The 15,101-nt window shown below is 46.3% G+C and overlaps 1 protein-coding gene across 1 annotated transcript; it reads right to left on the bottom strand.

The window, feature by feature from the left end:
* Positions 1-709: 709 nt before the first annotated feature.
* Positions 710-15,065, bottom strand: MPHOSPH10 (M-phase phosphoprotein 10). Its single transcript, XM_037053778.1, has 11 exons — positions 14,884-15,065; positions 12,204-12,888; positions 11,049-11,203; positions 10,241-10,412; positions 8,260-8,401; positions 7,133-7,200; positions 5,884-6,021; positions 3,366-3,476; positions 2,650-2,757; positions 1,507-1,737; positions 710-946 (listed from the first exon to the last, which is right to left on the bottom strand). The coding sequence occupies exons 1-11, from the start codon at positions 14,970-14,972 to the stop codon at positions 797-799; spliced, it is 2,049 nt and encodes a 682-aa protein (XP_036909673.1). The 5' UTR covers positions 14,973-15,065; the 3' UTR covers positions 710-796.
* Positions 15,066-15,101: the final 36 nt, after the last annotated feature.

Genomic DNA, 15,101 nt, shown 5'->3' with positions numbered 1-15,101 from the left:
AGGCATTTCCACCCAGTGTCCTAGGAGACGCTATCAGACAAAACACAAGCGTTCCTTGGACAAGGAGGCTGGAAACCATGAGCACCTGACCATCATGCTTTCTTCCTAGTGTGTTCACCTTCTTTTTTTTTTTTTTAGATTTATTTATTTTTAGAGGGGAAGGGAGAGGAAAACATCAATGTGTGGTTGTCTCTCGCACGCCCCCAACTTGGGACCTGGGCTGCAACCCAGGCATGTGCCCTGACTGGGAGTGGAACTGGTGACCCTTTGGTTTGGTTAGCAGGCAGGTGCTCAATCCACTGAGCCACACCAGCCAGGGCCACCTTCTATCCTCTTTAGACCACACCTGTCCTCTGCACAGCTGGCTGTGGACAGCACTCGATGACCTAGGTGATGAGGTCACTTCCCAAGAGGAAAGGTGTCAGACGCGTGAATGACGATCCTGCCATTTTGTGAATGGGCAACAGGGCAACAGAGAAGAAAATCAAGACCCCAGTGCATGAGCATCTCTGCAGGGACAGCTGGTTGTGATGGTGGCTCCTGCCCCCTGGGCTGGGACCCAAGCTGGCTTTCAGGTGGGCTCAGTGCAGGAAGGGCTGCGCCAGTGGTTCCTGCTTCAAACCCAGAAAATGCAAGATGAGGCTCTCCCCTGGCAGTCTGGAGTCTGTCTCCTCACACCATGAGATTCTCAAGTATCTGCCATCCAGGCCAAGGAAAGTTCCCCAAGTCTTTATTTATAAAACAGAACCCTGGCAGAATATAAACATAGACGTTCCTATTTCCATCACAAAGTCTATTACAGCTTTAATTTGTGGATAGAAATGTCCTGTCTTTTCTTCTTTTTCTTTTCTGTCTTCTTGGCATCGCTGATCTGCATTTTTACTTGATCTTGTAATTTAGAAAAGAATGCTTGAGAAGACTTCAGGGCTTTGTCTTTACCTTCGTCCTGCAATTGAAAATAACATGTGCTCACAGGTGAAAACCCCAAATGATGATGGCAACAGTCTGTCATAGAGTGTATCGGGGTGTCCCACCCATGGTCCCTGGGCGGCATGTGGCCCAGGAGGGCTATGAATTCGGCTGAACACAAAACTGTCAATTTACTTAAAACCTTTTTTTCAGCCCAGCAGTTTTTGTTAGTGTTTGTGTATTTAACGTGTGGCCCAAGACAACTCTTCTTCCAGTGTGGCTCAGAGACGCCAAAGGTTGGGCGCCCCTGGCAGAGGAAACTGAAAAATCCAGCCGGTCGGCATAGAGGTACCCTACGTGCTCTATGCTGCCACAGTGCTTTGTCATTTAAGGGAGGAGGGAGGAGGGAGAAGAAAGAATTTGCTGTGAGGCCCAGGTTACTGTGAGGACCCGAGAGTGTAGGGCTGTACCCAGCCATGACCAGTGGGCGGTGTCAGTGGCTCTGTCACTCCAGGGGACAGCAAGTCACCTACATCTTGCCATCCGCTCCTCCCAAAGGCCCCCTGCCAGCCGGCTGATCCCCGCCTGCAGCCTTACCTTTAGCAGCGAAGCACTGCCCGCTTTGGTCAGCTGCTTTAACTTCTCAGCGGCGGCGGCCTTGCTGTACTTCCCTGCCTGGTCTGGGTTGCTCTTTTCCAGAAGTTTCTTCCGCTTTTCCTTCTCCTTTATTTTCATATGCTTCCTGTATTTCTTTTTCCTCCTTTCTCGCTTCCTGTCTGTGGCTGTTTTCTCAGCAGCAGTTTTTATATCTCCAGCTTTATTTTTCTCCTATTAAAAAAGAACCACCAACACACTAGTCAGTCAAATGCAGGGGTGTCAAACTCATTTTCACCAGGGGCCACATCAGCCTCGCACTTGCCTTCAAAGGGTCGAATGTCACTTTAGGACTGTGTACATGTAACTGCTCCTTAACCAAAACCAAGAGCTTGGCGCTGCCACTGAGTAGAAACCAGGTGCCAGGCCAGATAAAACAAGGCGGAGGGCCGGGTTTGGCCCCACGGGCCTTGTGTTTGCCACCGGTGCTCTAACGTCTCAGGAGGAAACACGGGGGGCAAAGCCAGCTCCTGTGGCAACCAGACCCCAACCTGAGATCCATGAACATGCTCAGAGCCCCCTGGTGCTGAGCCGCTGACAGCAGCCACCGGGCTGGCCATAGGGACCCCAGGGACAGGAGGTAATCTACCCAGAGATGCTGTTGCCTCTTGTTCTGTGTTGACAAGGCAGCGCCTGCCTGCACTTGGCATGTCCAGCCTCTTCCCATATCCAGATGCTCTATTCTAGACCCTGGTTCCACTACTGATAAGCATTGAATGGCTAAATTAAGGGGAAAGTGCTGATGTTAAAAACTTGCTAACAGTATATAAACAATACGTGCAATTTGTTTTAAACCTAACACTGCTAGTATTCAAAGGGATTATAACAAGATACTGACGTTGGATGTTTGCCAACAGCTTTGATCGTAATTTATAATAACTCATACATCTCACAATGATACCTGTTATAGGAGCCTGGTATTGAATATTATATATGTTGGTAACATTATTTGATTATACTTAGAGACTGCTGACATACATTAGAGCAAAGACTACAAAACTCAAGAAAAATGACACTGAATGGAGATCCGGCTACCAACAACTCACGTGTCAACAGGTATTTAACGTTTCAGCACGGGCTCCGTACCTTGACCTCCTCCGGCGCGAGGAGGGCTGCGTCGCTGACGCTCACTGGGGCGACCTCCTCCATGGTTATGGCTGGCAGGTTCGACACCACTTTAATCTCGGGGACGGGCTAGGAGAGAGACAATGCATTGAACAGAAGTTAGACACAGTCCTCACAGAAGAAACTGGAGTTGCAAACCTATCAATTTAAAATCTAACACACAGGATGCTCTGGGGGATCGTGTAAAACACGGGCCGTGTTGACAGCGAGAGTCGGAGGCTCCCGGGGTGGCCGCCGTATTGCGGGGGCAGCACCTTCGAAACCTGAGTGTTTTAGGGCTGTGTCCACGCTGCCTGCACTTTTGCACAACATTTCTGCTGCCTTCAAACACCAGCTCTTTCCTCTGTTATGGAACTATTTCCATCTCCGTGTCTGTGTACATTCTCAATGTTATTTCCATTTCTGTTTAACAGAATCTCTGGATTTCCATAAACGTGACCTCGCCCTCAGGTATGGGGGAGAAACAGCCCACTCTAAGAACTACATGGAAAAAGATGCACGGAAAAGGCTCACGGGAACAAGAGTCGCAGTGCACTACTTGAACCGTTGCATTTTCCAGCTACGAGAAACGGGCTTCTGTAAACAGACACCCAATGAAGAGCCCGCCTTGCAAATGCTCAGAAAGGGACGGAAATCCCATGTGCCCGAGCTCCAGGCGACCACCTTCACACACTGACCGGTTTAGGGGTGAAGTGAAAGTTCGAGAGGGCGTCCAGTTTTAAGAAGAGGGAGTCCATCATCTTCTGGATCTCCACATGCTCAGGATTTTCTTCCTCTGCTCTTTTTTCCTTGGGAAGTAAGTTCAACAGCATCAGCCTAAGCGGCTTAAGGTGCGATCACAGAACCACATACTCCGTGAAGGCTGATGAGGGGCCTCCCCCTTTTCTCGCCATCGAGGCTTCGGCTCCCAAGAGCATCCTGGGCAGCGTTTAGGGGGTCGATACCACGAGGGCACCAGCGCCCACCCAGGGAGACCTGTGATGTGCACTCAGGAGCTGCAGCAGCCACTGCCTCCAGCACGTGGGACTTACAACTTAATCCCCTTGGCATTTACTTCCTCTAGGCACTAAGCCATTCCCACCAGGGTGGCTACCAGGACAGAAGCCAGGTAACAAGTGCTGAGAGGAGGTGAAGACGGAGCCCTTGTGCACTGCTGGTGAGAAAGTATGAAGGTCCCGCCACCCTGGAAACAAGCTGGGCAGCTCCTCAAGAGAGAATTACCCTCTGACCAGCAGCCTGTACCCACGAGAACTAAAAACAGGCAATCAAATAACACCCATGTTCAGAGCACTATTCGCAATGACCCCAAATAGGAGGAGCCCAAATGCTCATCAAACTGAAGACCAGATAAAGAAAGCCTGGTATGTACACGCGGTAGAATATTGTTCACCCATAAAAAAGAAATGACGTAATGACACATGCCGCAATCTTAAAACATTACAGTATGCAAAAGCAGTCAGACACAAAAGGTCACGTAGCATCCAGTTCGATTTGTGTGAAATGTCTAGGATTGGTAAATCCAAGCCTGGTGGTCCTCGGGCTGGGGGGAGGCAGGCGTGGGGAGCAGCTGCTCACGGGGTGTGCGGCTTTACTTCAGGGGTGATCGAAATGTTGGGACTAGAGAGAGTGTGCGTGAACACTGCATGAAATGGCCCTGACTCGCTCCCTTTAAAACGATTGCCTTCATGTTATGTGAATTGGCCCTGGCTGGTGTAGCTCAGTGGATTGAGCTCGGGCCTGCAAACCACACGTTATGTGAATTACTCACTTTCAAATGGTTATGTCACTTTGGTTTAAAAAAAAATAGAAACTGAGGTGTTAATGTGGACTTTGTAAAATTATCCAAATAGCCACTTGAATTGCAGGGGACTTACTTTCATTTACGTACGTGTAATTGGTGACTTATTCTGATTACTCAAATTGAAAGAAATTGCCAGCGGTTTTCATTTTACTGAGGGGAGCTAACAAACTTTATACTTTTCTCCCTCCTCCGCCCAAAATGCTTCTCCTGGGTCTATGTCCAGCGTCCGGCACCGGAGCTCACGTGCTGGCCACACACACGCACACGCCTGCTGTTCTTACCGTTTTAACCTCACTCACATTCAATCCTAAACGTGCCTCTTTGCCTCGCCCCAGGTGACTCACACACAACATACAGCCTCTGCCTGAATACCCATCACACAGGCAACCAAGAGTAAAGGTTAACTTGCAAACAGTTCACTGTCCTCTTGCCTGTGACCTTGAGTTTGGTTCCAGGCCTTGGGAAATACTGCCCATCGGGCAAGGCCCAACCCTTAAAGGCATGGCTCCGAATGAGCCATGAGGTCCGTGCTCGAAGGCTTACAACTGGCTGTGGACTCCCGCTAACGAATAATCAAATGTTTACAGGCTGGTGCGAGCTGCCTGGTAGACGCTTAACCTCATTTTTAACTCTCGCGATTACCAACTACTTTCCATCTCTGTTGAACCTCCTCAAAGTAGCCAGGTGACATTCAATAAGCATCTGCTGAGGCCATGATGCACCCCTCCAATGCCACCTTGGGTGGCAGAGCGGCCAGGAGGAACTTTACCTCCAACCTTCCCTGTTCCTCCACCTCACAGTGGCACCGAGGGCGGTTTGCTCTCGCGGCGTAAGTGGCGTCAGTCAATAAAGTCTGGCAGGAATCCTCCATGGTTTTTGCAGAATAAAAATGCCACCTCGTCCCAAGCACATATTGACCCCAGTCTCATTAAATCCAATGTAAAGAAATCACAATTATTATACTGGGAATATAATGCTTTTGGAAATAGGTCTTTGTTCTATTTAGCCAGAGATTTTTTTTTAAAGAATCTAAGTGAAAAGAAACAAAGATCAAAATTACCCATGGGACCCAAACATCAGAACGAAGTCACAGACAAACCTATAGAACACACCCGTCTCCAGTGTGAGTGAGGACGGGCTCAACTGCTGGGAAGTTCTGCTGGTGTGCAGGCATCAGGTGAGCACCACTCGTGCAAAGCCGCCCCCCACCCCGCCTCTCAGTGGGAGCACTTTCACTCTCCCACTCTCCCGAGCTTGCTCGGTCTCCGCTCACACAAGCCGAGGTCAGCCAGGAGCGCGAGATTTCTGTGTCTGCTCACGTTGACCGTCCCAGAACTGCTGCTTCTCTACCTTAGCTTTCCTTCCCCCACGGCCCTGCCTCAGGGGCTCCTTACCTGGTGGAGCCTGACGTATTCCTGCTCGTAAATCTCAGCAAGGCTCAACTTGCTCTTCTCGTGGTCCAGTGTTAGCCGCTTTTTATATTCGTACGCTTCCTCTTTAGGTTTCTCTTTCCGCACCACGTCATCCCAAGCCTGAAGAGTGAAAGGCAGGTGGAACGTAAATTCATGAAAATCTGTCCTTTCTTTCTAGGCTCACTTAAGACTCTGCCTCTGGATTACCTAGTCTCCTCTCAGACGAAGCCAACTGCCGCAGCAAGAAAGTAACTTTCACCCGGGAAATGACTGTTCAAGTCACAAAGAGTAAGTGTTAGGAAAAGCAAAGAGCACATCACTCAAGTGTCCTTTGTTGTTTTTGTTTTAAGCGTGTCTCCCTGTCCTGGTTACAAGTGTCAATTCCCTGTCTCCCCTTCATGGTTTATTTAAAAGTCAAGTCTGTCTTGTCTCATTTCAGAGTTAAAGATACTCTACTTGGCCCACTCACCAGACCCTTCCTATTCTAGGCAGGCATCACTGACATGTCCTAAAGCCGTGTCTCATTAAGCATGTCACATAACTGAAGTTGTATGCTAAGTGTACAGAAGAAGGTCAGCTCTTTCTTATTTATTTAAGGTTTTGTTTACTTATTTTTAGAGAGAGAGGAAGGGAGGGAGAGAGAGGCAGAGAAAAGTCAATGTGTGGTTACCTCTCATGTGCCTCCTACTGGAGACCTGACAATATTCCCAGGCATGTGCCCTGACTGGGAATCGAACCAGCGACCCTTTGGGTTGCAGGCCAGCACTCAATCCACTGAGCCACACCAGCCAGGGCATAAGGTCAGTTCTTAAACAATAGCTCTTTGCTGTTTTTAACATTTGATTAAAAAAAAAATTAAACCCTTCGTTTGTCACACTGGATATTGTGCCTAGAGGAAGGGTCCCAAGTATGATCACATGGAATCAGACACCAGCCACGACACCCGTCACCCTCCCCCAGCTTCACTCCATGCCATTCAGCAGGCCGGCAAAGCGCAGGGAACCCTGGCACCGACTCTGGCCGCCCCTTCCCCTCTGGCACAACGCCCGTATTCTGGGGCACCCGTGAAGGCAGCGCCTCACACAACAAAAGCTGACGATGCCTTTAGCATAGACACGGGACTCTAATGAACTGACATACAACTTCTACAAAAACAGTTATTCCTACTCTCCAAATATTGTCATAGTATTTCTGAAAATTCCAAATGAGGTTCAAGTTCATTCTTACAGACCTGGTCTCTGATCCTCTGCTTAATGATGTCTTCTAGCTGCAGGGTGGTTTCCTCTGTGATCACAGGCGCTAGAAGCAATGAAACATATTCTTAGTGGGGACAGAGGATCTGGGCCCATATTTTGTAAAGGAGACGATCCCTGAACCAGCAGCACAGACACCTGGGGGCTGCAGGAAAGGTGAATTCTCAGGCCCCACCCCACTCCCTGAAGCAGAGAGTTAGGGAGGGGTCACCCCTCTGTGCTCACTAGCCTTCTGATGCTCCTGCCAGTCACAGGGCCACAAAACTAGAGTCCGAATAGTAGTCAGTGCTGACACTTTTACCTGGGCACCTGGGGAATCCCGCCCCCCCTACCGCTATCTCTAGCAGGGGACACAGCGGAAATTCACATTGCCCTCACGGGTGCCAGAGAGGATGTGACGAGGTGATCAGGGGTCCTGGCTAGTTCACAAAGTAATCAGTGGACAATGACAGCAGGCACTGTAAACGGATCACTAGCACAACTCTGACTGTGGCCCTGGCCCTACAGCTCAGTGGAGTGAGCACAGGCTATGAACCAAAGGGTCAGGGATTCAATTCCCAGTCAGGGCACATGCCTGGGTTGTGGGCCAGGTCCCCAGTAGGGGGGGTGCGTGAGAGGCAGCCAAACAGTGATATTTCTTTTCCTCTCTTTCTCCTTCCCTTTGCCCCTCTCTTAAAAAAAATAAAAAATAAAAAATAAATCTCACGGTGGCTTATACATTAGGCACCGTTAGTGTATCAGTCGTTCTTGGGTGGGCTGATGTTATTGTGGCTGCACAGGAGAATGCCCTCGTTCTGAGAAGAGCCAGGTGAAAGTACCTGGGAGTGAAGTGTCACGACACTGGCAACTTGCTTTCAAAGGACTGTGGGGAAAACGTACACAAACAGCCACACACATGGCACACATACAACGTGGGAACAGTCAGCGAATGGAGATGAATGGCAAACACTTCTTCACTGTGCTGTTTCTTCCACCCTTCTGTATGTTGGTGAGACTTTAAAATAAGAACTTGGGGGAAGAGAAATACTCGTCCCAGGCTTTCTGTGAAAGAGACTCACGGGGAAAGTGCAGCAGGGACGGGGCAGGAGCCCGCGAGAGCACCTACCCATGCGGACTGCGTGGTCAAAGTGCAGCGTCTCCTCCAGAAGGCTGTTCTCCGGCCGCTTCTGTGCCGTCACTTCCCCCTGAAGCTGCCAGGGCTTTTTTTCCAACAACTCTTTTTCTAAAGATGCAATTTTTTCATTCATCTGAGAAAGGAACGAAAGGAGTTCTCGCACTTTTAGGAAACAAAACCTGCTGTCTAGTTGAGTAGAAGCAACTAATGTTTTTAAAAGTGGGCAAGAAATGTACTGTTCCTCAACACAATTCGGTGGTGTCCCTGACCCCTCTGTATTATGCTGGTAGCACTACTAGTCAAACTGTTTATCTATTTACAAGCCATTAACAATTTTAATTATAAAGAGTGTTCCAAGATTAAGTCACGTTTGTCATTACATTAGTATCTGATGGAGCCTGTTGCTTTGACTCCACACCCCAATCCAAGTGGGAAGACAACGTTATAATGACGACCGAGCGTACCGAACGCCAGCCTTCTCAGCCCCCTACCGGACTTCTTCTTTTCCCTAGTAGCTTTTCACTTTGTTGGCTGGATTTTTTCTGATACTATCTACAAATATGGATGCATTCATTTCAGTTTTTCTTCCCTCTTTTTCTTTTGTAGTTGCACTAGCTAACATTTCTAAAGGAATGTTAAATAACAGTGGTCATAAGGGTCATTTTGTCTTATTATTTTAAAGGGATGTTTCTGGAATTTTACCACTAAGCATGCAGGCACCTTTTGCCTAGATGTATTTATATTCCCCTAGGAGTGAAAAAAAATTAGAAACCGATACTGAATTTTATCAAATGTCTTCTGGACACCTGCGGAGCTAACCATATGGTTTTTCTCCTTAACCTGTTACGATCCAGAATTGATGAGTAGATTCCTTAATCCTGAATCAGTGGGATGAGGGCCACCTGGGTGTGGTGGCCTTTCTTTTCCACTGTGCTATCTTGGGTTTTTGCATCACTATTCATATATGGGGCTGTGTGTGTTTGTATGTGTGTGTGTTTTCATGTTACCTTTGTCAGTCTGGGTACTCATGCTGTAACAGCTTCACAAGAAAGAAGTTTGTAAGCTCTACTCTGTATATATTGTAAACTTTATACTCTGATGGGAATTAATTAAACAGCATTAAACTATCTATTTCTTAATGGTCTGATATATAATCCCCAGCAAAACTAAACTTGCTTTTCTTTCTTCTTTTAGGGGGAGGGAAAGACATGAACTCAATGAAAAATTTCTTATTTTCTTTCACAGTGTTTTCTTTTTATTCCTTTAGACTTCCTCTCTCTTCTGAAGAGGCTCTGATAATCCTAGATTTAACTCAGATTCTCGTTTCTTAAATAACTCTTTTGATATCCTTGGTATCTCTGGCTATTTGCCTATACTCATTTCTAACTACCAGATACAATTTTAAGATGGTTAAATGATAGAACCAACTAATTATTGGTTGGTAATTATTATTGGTTGGAACCTGACTACATTATTTTCAAAGGACATTTCATTGGCCTGAAATCACGACATGGAAAAAATTTTCATCAACTTCGGAAGATGTGTTTGAGATGGTATTAATTCAAACTCAATCTATGTGGCACCCACAAAAGCCATCTGCAGAGCACCTCAGAGAAATATGCAGTATCCGTAGGAGCAGCTACTGACAGTTACAAGGAGGGGTTCCCAGGACAGCTGATTTAGAAACACGTGCCACAGGTGTGAGGACAGCAGGGACAGGGAAAGGAAAGAGAGTTTTGCTGAGGCACCACGCACTGAAAGCCACAGGCTGGGATAGGCAGCACGGACTGTCATAAGTTGGCTGCGGTCCCCACGGGCATCTCTACAGGGAGCTGTACCAAGCAGCCAGATCTGTGTGTGTGTGTAACAGATAATTACGCATTCTACCAAGAAAAATGGAGTGGGTTAGTGCTCTGTAAGTTCCACAGTCACATAAGCCTATTAACCAATTCCTTAAATTCCTATTTGTTACCTTTTCCTGTCTTTTTTCAAAAGAGGATTTAACTTCAGTTGAATCTTTCTGCACATTGAAGATACGCGTGTCTTCCATTTCCTCATCATCTGGCAAAGCAAAGGTGACTCTTTTTGAGGTTTCTTTATGTGGTTTATTGTCTTCAGCTTCTTCAAGGTCATTATCCTCGTCCCTGTAGTGTTGAAACATGCACAGAAGGAAACACACCACTTTTCAACAGGGAAAGAAGGAGAAACAAATTCTCTAGTAATTAGAGCTCTCTCCTGTATGCCTAATGCAACTAAATACTCAGGACTTCTGAAGTCACTCAGTTATGAAAGACCAACAGAAGGAATTATTTGGCTGAAATGGAACAAAAAGTGTGCAGCATAAAGACAGTAAATTACTATCAATCTACAATGCAATGTTATCTCACACGAATAGCAACAGGGGGTTTTATGGGCACAGAAAACAAATCAAAGCTCTTGTAATAAAGGTTTGAGTGCTATTGGTAGTGATGTTTTATCTTCATTAGGTGATTCCTCATGCCCGTTTAAGATGACTTTTTTCCACATTTACTTTTAAAAATGTTTTTATTGTTCAATTATATTTGTCCCCACGCTCTCCCCTGCCCTGCCCGCCCCCCACGTTCAATCCTCCCCACTGCTGTCCTTGTCCATGGGTCCTTTATACAGGTTCCCTGACTTGATCCTTCATAAGTTGACTTTCTTCTGTCCATCTGGAGACTATGTGATCTTAGAGAATCTAAATTCTGAGGACATGGCTGGGCAGCTTCGACTCCATGTAAAGTACCACTGAAAAGACTCACATTTCCGACAGGCTGTCGTCTCCTCCTCCTTCAGGAATTTCTTCCTCTTCTTCCTCCGAACCCAGTTCTTCATCATGAGCACTCGCTACGTCCTCATCACTTTCAACTGGATCAAAGAAATCTTTGTATTTCAGGTTCCTGGAACTTTTACCTGACTAAAACAAAAAGACTTTCAAAACTTTTTAATTAAGGCTAGGGAAATGCATTAAGGCGCTTATATGTGTATTTAAGTATTCTACAGGGGAAATCGACCAATAATAACACTACCGTAAATCCCTGAGAACTACTAGACCATAATGAACTGGAAGTATGGATTCTTTGATTTAGATAGAGTACCATATTCTTCTTCTTCTTTTTTTTTTTAGGTTTTATTTATTTATTTTTAGAGAAGGGAGAAAGACGGAGAAAGAGAAACATCAATGTGTAGTTGCCTCTCACATACCCTTCACCGGGGACCTGGCCCACGACCCAGGCATGTGCCTTGACTGGGAATCGAACCAGTGACCTTTGGTTCACAGGCCCACAGTCAATCCACTGAGCCACACGAGCCAGAGCGCTATCTCTAAATCTTCTAACTAAAACTATTTCCAAAGTATCCCTGCCTAAATAAAGTATACAAATGCCTTCCTTTCACTATTATTTCTAGTGCTGGGGGAAAACACACGTTTAAGGGAATATTCTGACCGTCTTTAACAAAAGTGTGATTATGGTTCTTAAGCTACAAGTGTTCTATGATGAAGAAATGCCAGCTTTGGTTTAATTTTTTCAGTCAATTCCTTTTAACTTATGTAAATATTTCTCTTATGCCCTGGTGAGTTCTGAGGTACTTTAACCTTTTCTCAAGAAACAGAACAAAATATAATTTGAGGGGGTAAAAAGTACCTTTTCTTGGCCTGGCCAGTGGGGCTCAGTTGTTTGGAGCAAAATGTCGTAAACTGAAAGGTTGTGGGTTCAATCCCTGGTCAGGGCACATACCTGGGTTGCAGGTTCAGATCCCAGTCAGGGTGTGAACAGGAGGCAACAGATCGATGTTTTTCTCATACCGATGTCTGTCACTCTCTCTCCCTTTCCCTCTCTCTAAAAGTTAATAACGCACCCTCAGGTGAGGATTTAAAAAAAAAAACAAACTCCCCCTCTCTTCTCCCAAGACTTTACCTTAAGTTTTCGTGTCTGACTTCCAAACAGTCCTCCCTCATCTTCATCGGAGTCAACATCTTCAAATAAATCAATCTCTTCCTCCTCAGCATCATCTTTTTGCTCCTCTTCTCTCTCCATGTTTTCCAGAAAGGTCTCCATTTCGGACAGTTTGAAGAATTTATCATCCACTACGGACTTTTCTCTTGGTTTCCTGGGCATTTTGTTTTGCACCTTGCTCTGTCGTTCCAATTTGCTGATGTCAAAGTCAAGATCAGAATCCTCATCACTGAAAACTGGGCTTTTCCGCAGAGCACGTTCACTAGGGCGTTTGGCCATCTCATCCCCTTCAGGTTCATCACCACTCAGGTCTGACACTTCCTCCTCCTCCTCCACATGCTGTCCTAGGTCCCCCTGGCTGTCAGCCTCCATCTCTGAGCCGTCCTCTTGGTCCTCCTGCTCCTCACTCTCTGGGAGAAGACTGATGTCGTCATCGTTAAAGGCTTCACGGACTGCATTCTCAAAGTACTGTAAGGCCGGCTCATTCTGAAGTTCCAGTTGTTGCCAAATCTGCTCATCGTCAAACTTGTCTATCACCAGTTTCTGTAAAGGACTTCCATGGATCCTGCCATTCTCTAGGATTTTGTTAAAGTCGTAAAGTACTTTTGTTAAAGAAGTGAAGTTTGATGCCAATTCGTCCTGAATCCTATGAAAGGGGTCAGGGAGGAAGTTAGATCAGATTTATATTGATAGGTAATAATTTCATAGCACTCTGAAATTAAAAGGAAAAAAAAACCAACTCTTGTGCAAGATCAAATTTGAACGAAATGTCAATTTTACCTATGGATTCTGGTCCCCAAGAGTGGGCAATCTTGCTGACAAGCCACCTTAACATATAAAAGTGTCAACTAACTATTTAAGAATCTGGTGTAGGATTTTAGGCAGGGAATCTGTTACAGATCAATTTGCGTAGAGTTACATGATGAACCTCAGTCTTAAATTCTCAACTCTGCTATATTAAATGCCACTCCTGCTTTGGCATAGGTGGACAGAATACCTCTGAGGCTATGACATCCAAGATGACACCTACACATAGGGTGTCTTACTAAGATCTCTTACAATGATTCTAGTCAGAAGAAACTACAAGAATAAATTTCCTACCCTGGCTGGTATGGCTGAGTGGATTGAGTGCTGGCCTGCAACCTGCAAACCAAAGGATTGTGGGTTTCATTCCCAGTCAGGGCACATGCCTGGGTCGCAGGCCAGGTCCCCAGTAGGGGGTGCTCAAGAGGCAATCACACATTGATGTTTCTCTCCCTCTCTTTCTCTCTCCCTTCCCCTCTGTCTAAAATAAATAAAATCTTCTTTTAAAGAATAAATTTCCTAAGATGGACATGCGCTTGGTGAGTCTGAGGAATAGAAAGGTCAGCATGGCTGGAGTGTGGTTAGAGACGTAAGTGGGAGCCAAATCTGGTAGGGCTCAGAGTTATGAATTTGCCATTTTAAGTGTAAAGAGAAGCCATTTGAAGGTTTTAAGCAGAGGAGTAAAATGATCTAATTTATGCTTTGAAAGATGGCTTATGGAGGAAAAGGAATGAAAATAGGGTGATTGGGCCCTGGCTGGTGTAGCTCAGTGGATTGAGTGCAAGCCTGCGAACCACACAATCGCGGTTTGATTCCCAGTCAGGGCACATGCCTGGGTTGCAGGCCAGTTCCCGGCAGGGGACACACCAGAGGCAACCATACATTGATATTTCTCTCCCTCTCTCCTTTCCTTCCCCTCTAAAGAAAAATAAATAAAATCTTTTAAAAAAGAAAATAGGGTGATTGGGAGGTTGGTGCAGCCTTGTTGGCAAAGGGTGAGGAAGAACTGTACCGAGATGAGAGCAGTGGATATACTAAATAGTCAAGTTTAGAATAAGGTTACGAGACAGAACTGACAGGATTGCTAATGAATGCGATGTAGTACTGAGAGAGAAGAACATATAGGAAATAGGTAAGTTATATGTCTGAATGACTGGACAGACAGAGAAGGCAGGTGAGAACAAGAGTAAAGAATTTCAGGGAGGGCACAGTATAGGGGAGTTCATTAAACAGAAGCAACAGTTCATTTTGAGCACCTTAAACTTGAGATGTTTGGAGTACATAGGGGCTGCAGGTGCTGTGCGCCTAGAGCTCAAGAAAGAGGTGAGGTTTGAGTTGTAAATGTGAGCCACACTTTCATAGATCGCATATTAAGTCCTCCAACGAAATACAAAGAGATTATGCTTGTAAGAGAGAGGAAAGGCAGTCCTACTTCTCCAGAAGCTCAGTCGTGGAGGCGGATAGACAAGCGACATGTTAATACTTTCAGTGAAGTATGATGATGTATAAGTAAGCACCGAGATCTTTGGAAGCACACGGGAGAAAACAACCAATCGAGCGTGCGGCGGTGTGTGTGTAGAGGGGCAGGGAGTGTGTAAGCCTCTGGGCGTTAATAACTGGACTTACTTTTATTTCAACAGCACATGACTGCAAGATCTGAACTATACAACTTTTAATTTTTTTGATAGGCTACCGGTGCATAAACAATCTGAGATTTGGGGAAAAGAGATATACGCTTTCCTTTACCTTACGCCTAGTCCAGAAATTGACAGATGCCCGCAGCCCGCGCCCACGTGAGGTCTGGGCGGAATCCCGAGCCCAGGCTCAGCGCACTTACGTGAGGAAGCACTCTGGCCGGCCTGTGTTTTTGCCAACTTCGTCCAGACACCGCTTCAGGGCCCGCTGACGCCAGACCCGAGGGGCCATGGCTGTCTAAAACTCCGCACCCAGCGCCGCATGCAAAGGAAAAAGGATGCCCGGAAACGCGTCACAAAGACGCGCCTTGCGCACCCTGGAGCGCTGAGGCAAAAGTACCGCGACGCAGTCCTTCCGGAC

This window comes from Sturnira hondurensis, unplaced genomic scaffold, assembly GCF_014824575.4.
Source record: "Sturnira hondurensis isolate 20B ecotype Veracruz unplaced genomic scaffold, ASM1482457v3 Scaffold0007865, whole genome shotgun sequence".
NCBI classification, from domain to species: Eukaryota; Metazoa; Chordata; class Mammalia; order Chiroptera; family Phyllostomidae; genus Sturnira; species Sturnira hondurensis.
Note: the sequence above shows the minus strand (reverse complement) of the source record. Positions and strands in the feature narration are given on the sequence as shown.

Bases quoted from the DNA above. Each gene is read 5' to 3' on its own strand.
- MPHOSPH10 (XM_037053778.1), bottom strand. From the start codon at position 14,972: ATGGCCCCTCGGGTCTGGCGTCAGCGGGCCCTGAAGCGGTGTCTGGAC. The intron at 3,477-5,883 runs GTAAGGAGCCCC...TTACTTCCCAAG, and splicing joins AATACGTCAGGCTCCACCAG to GAAAAAAGAGCAGAGGAAGA. The intron at 1,738-2,649 runs GTACGGAGCCCG...CTTTTTTAATAG, and splicing joins TCGCGCCGGAGGAGGTCAAG to GAGAAAAATAAAGCTGGAGA.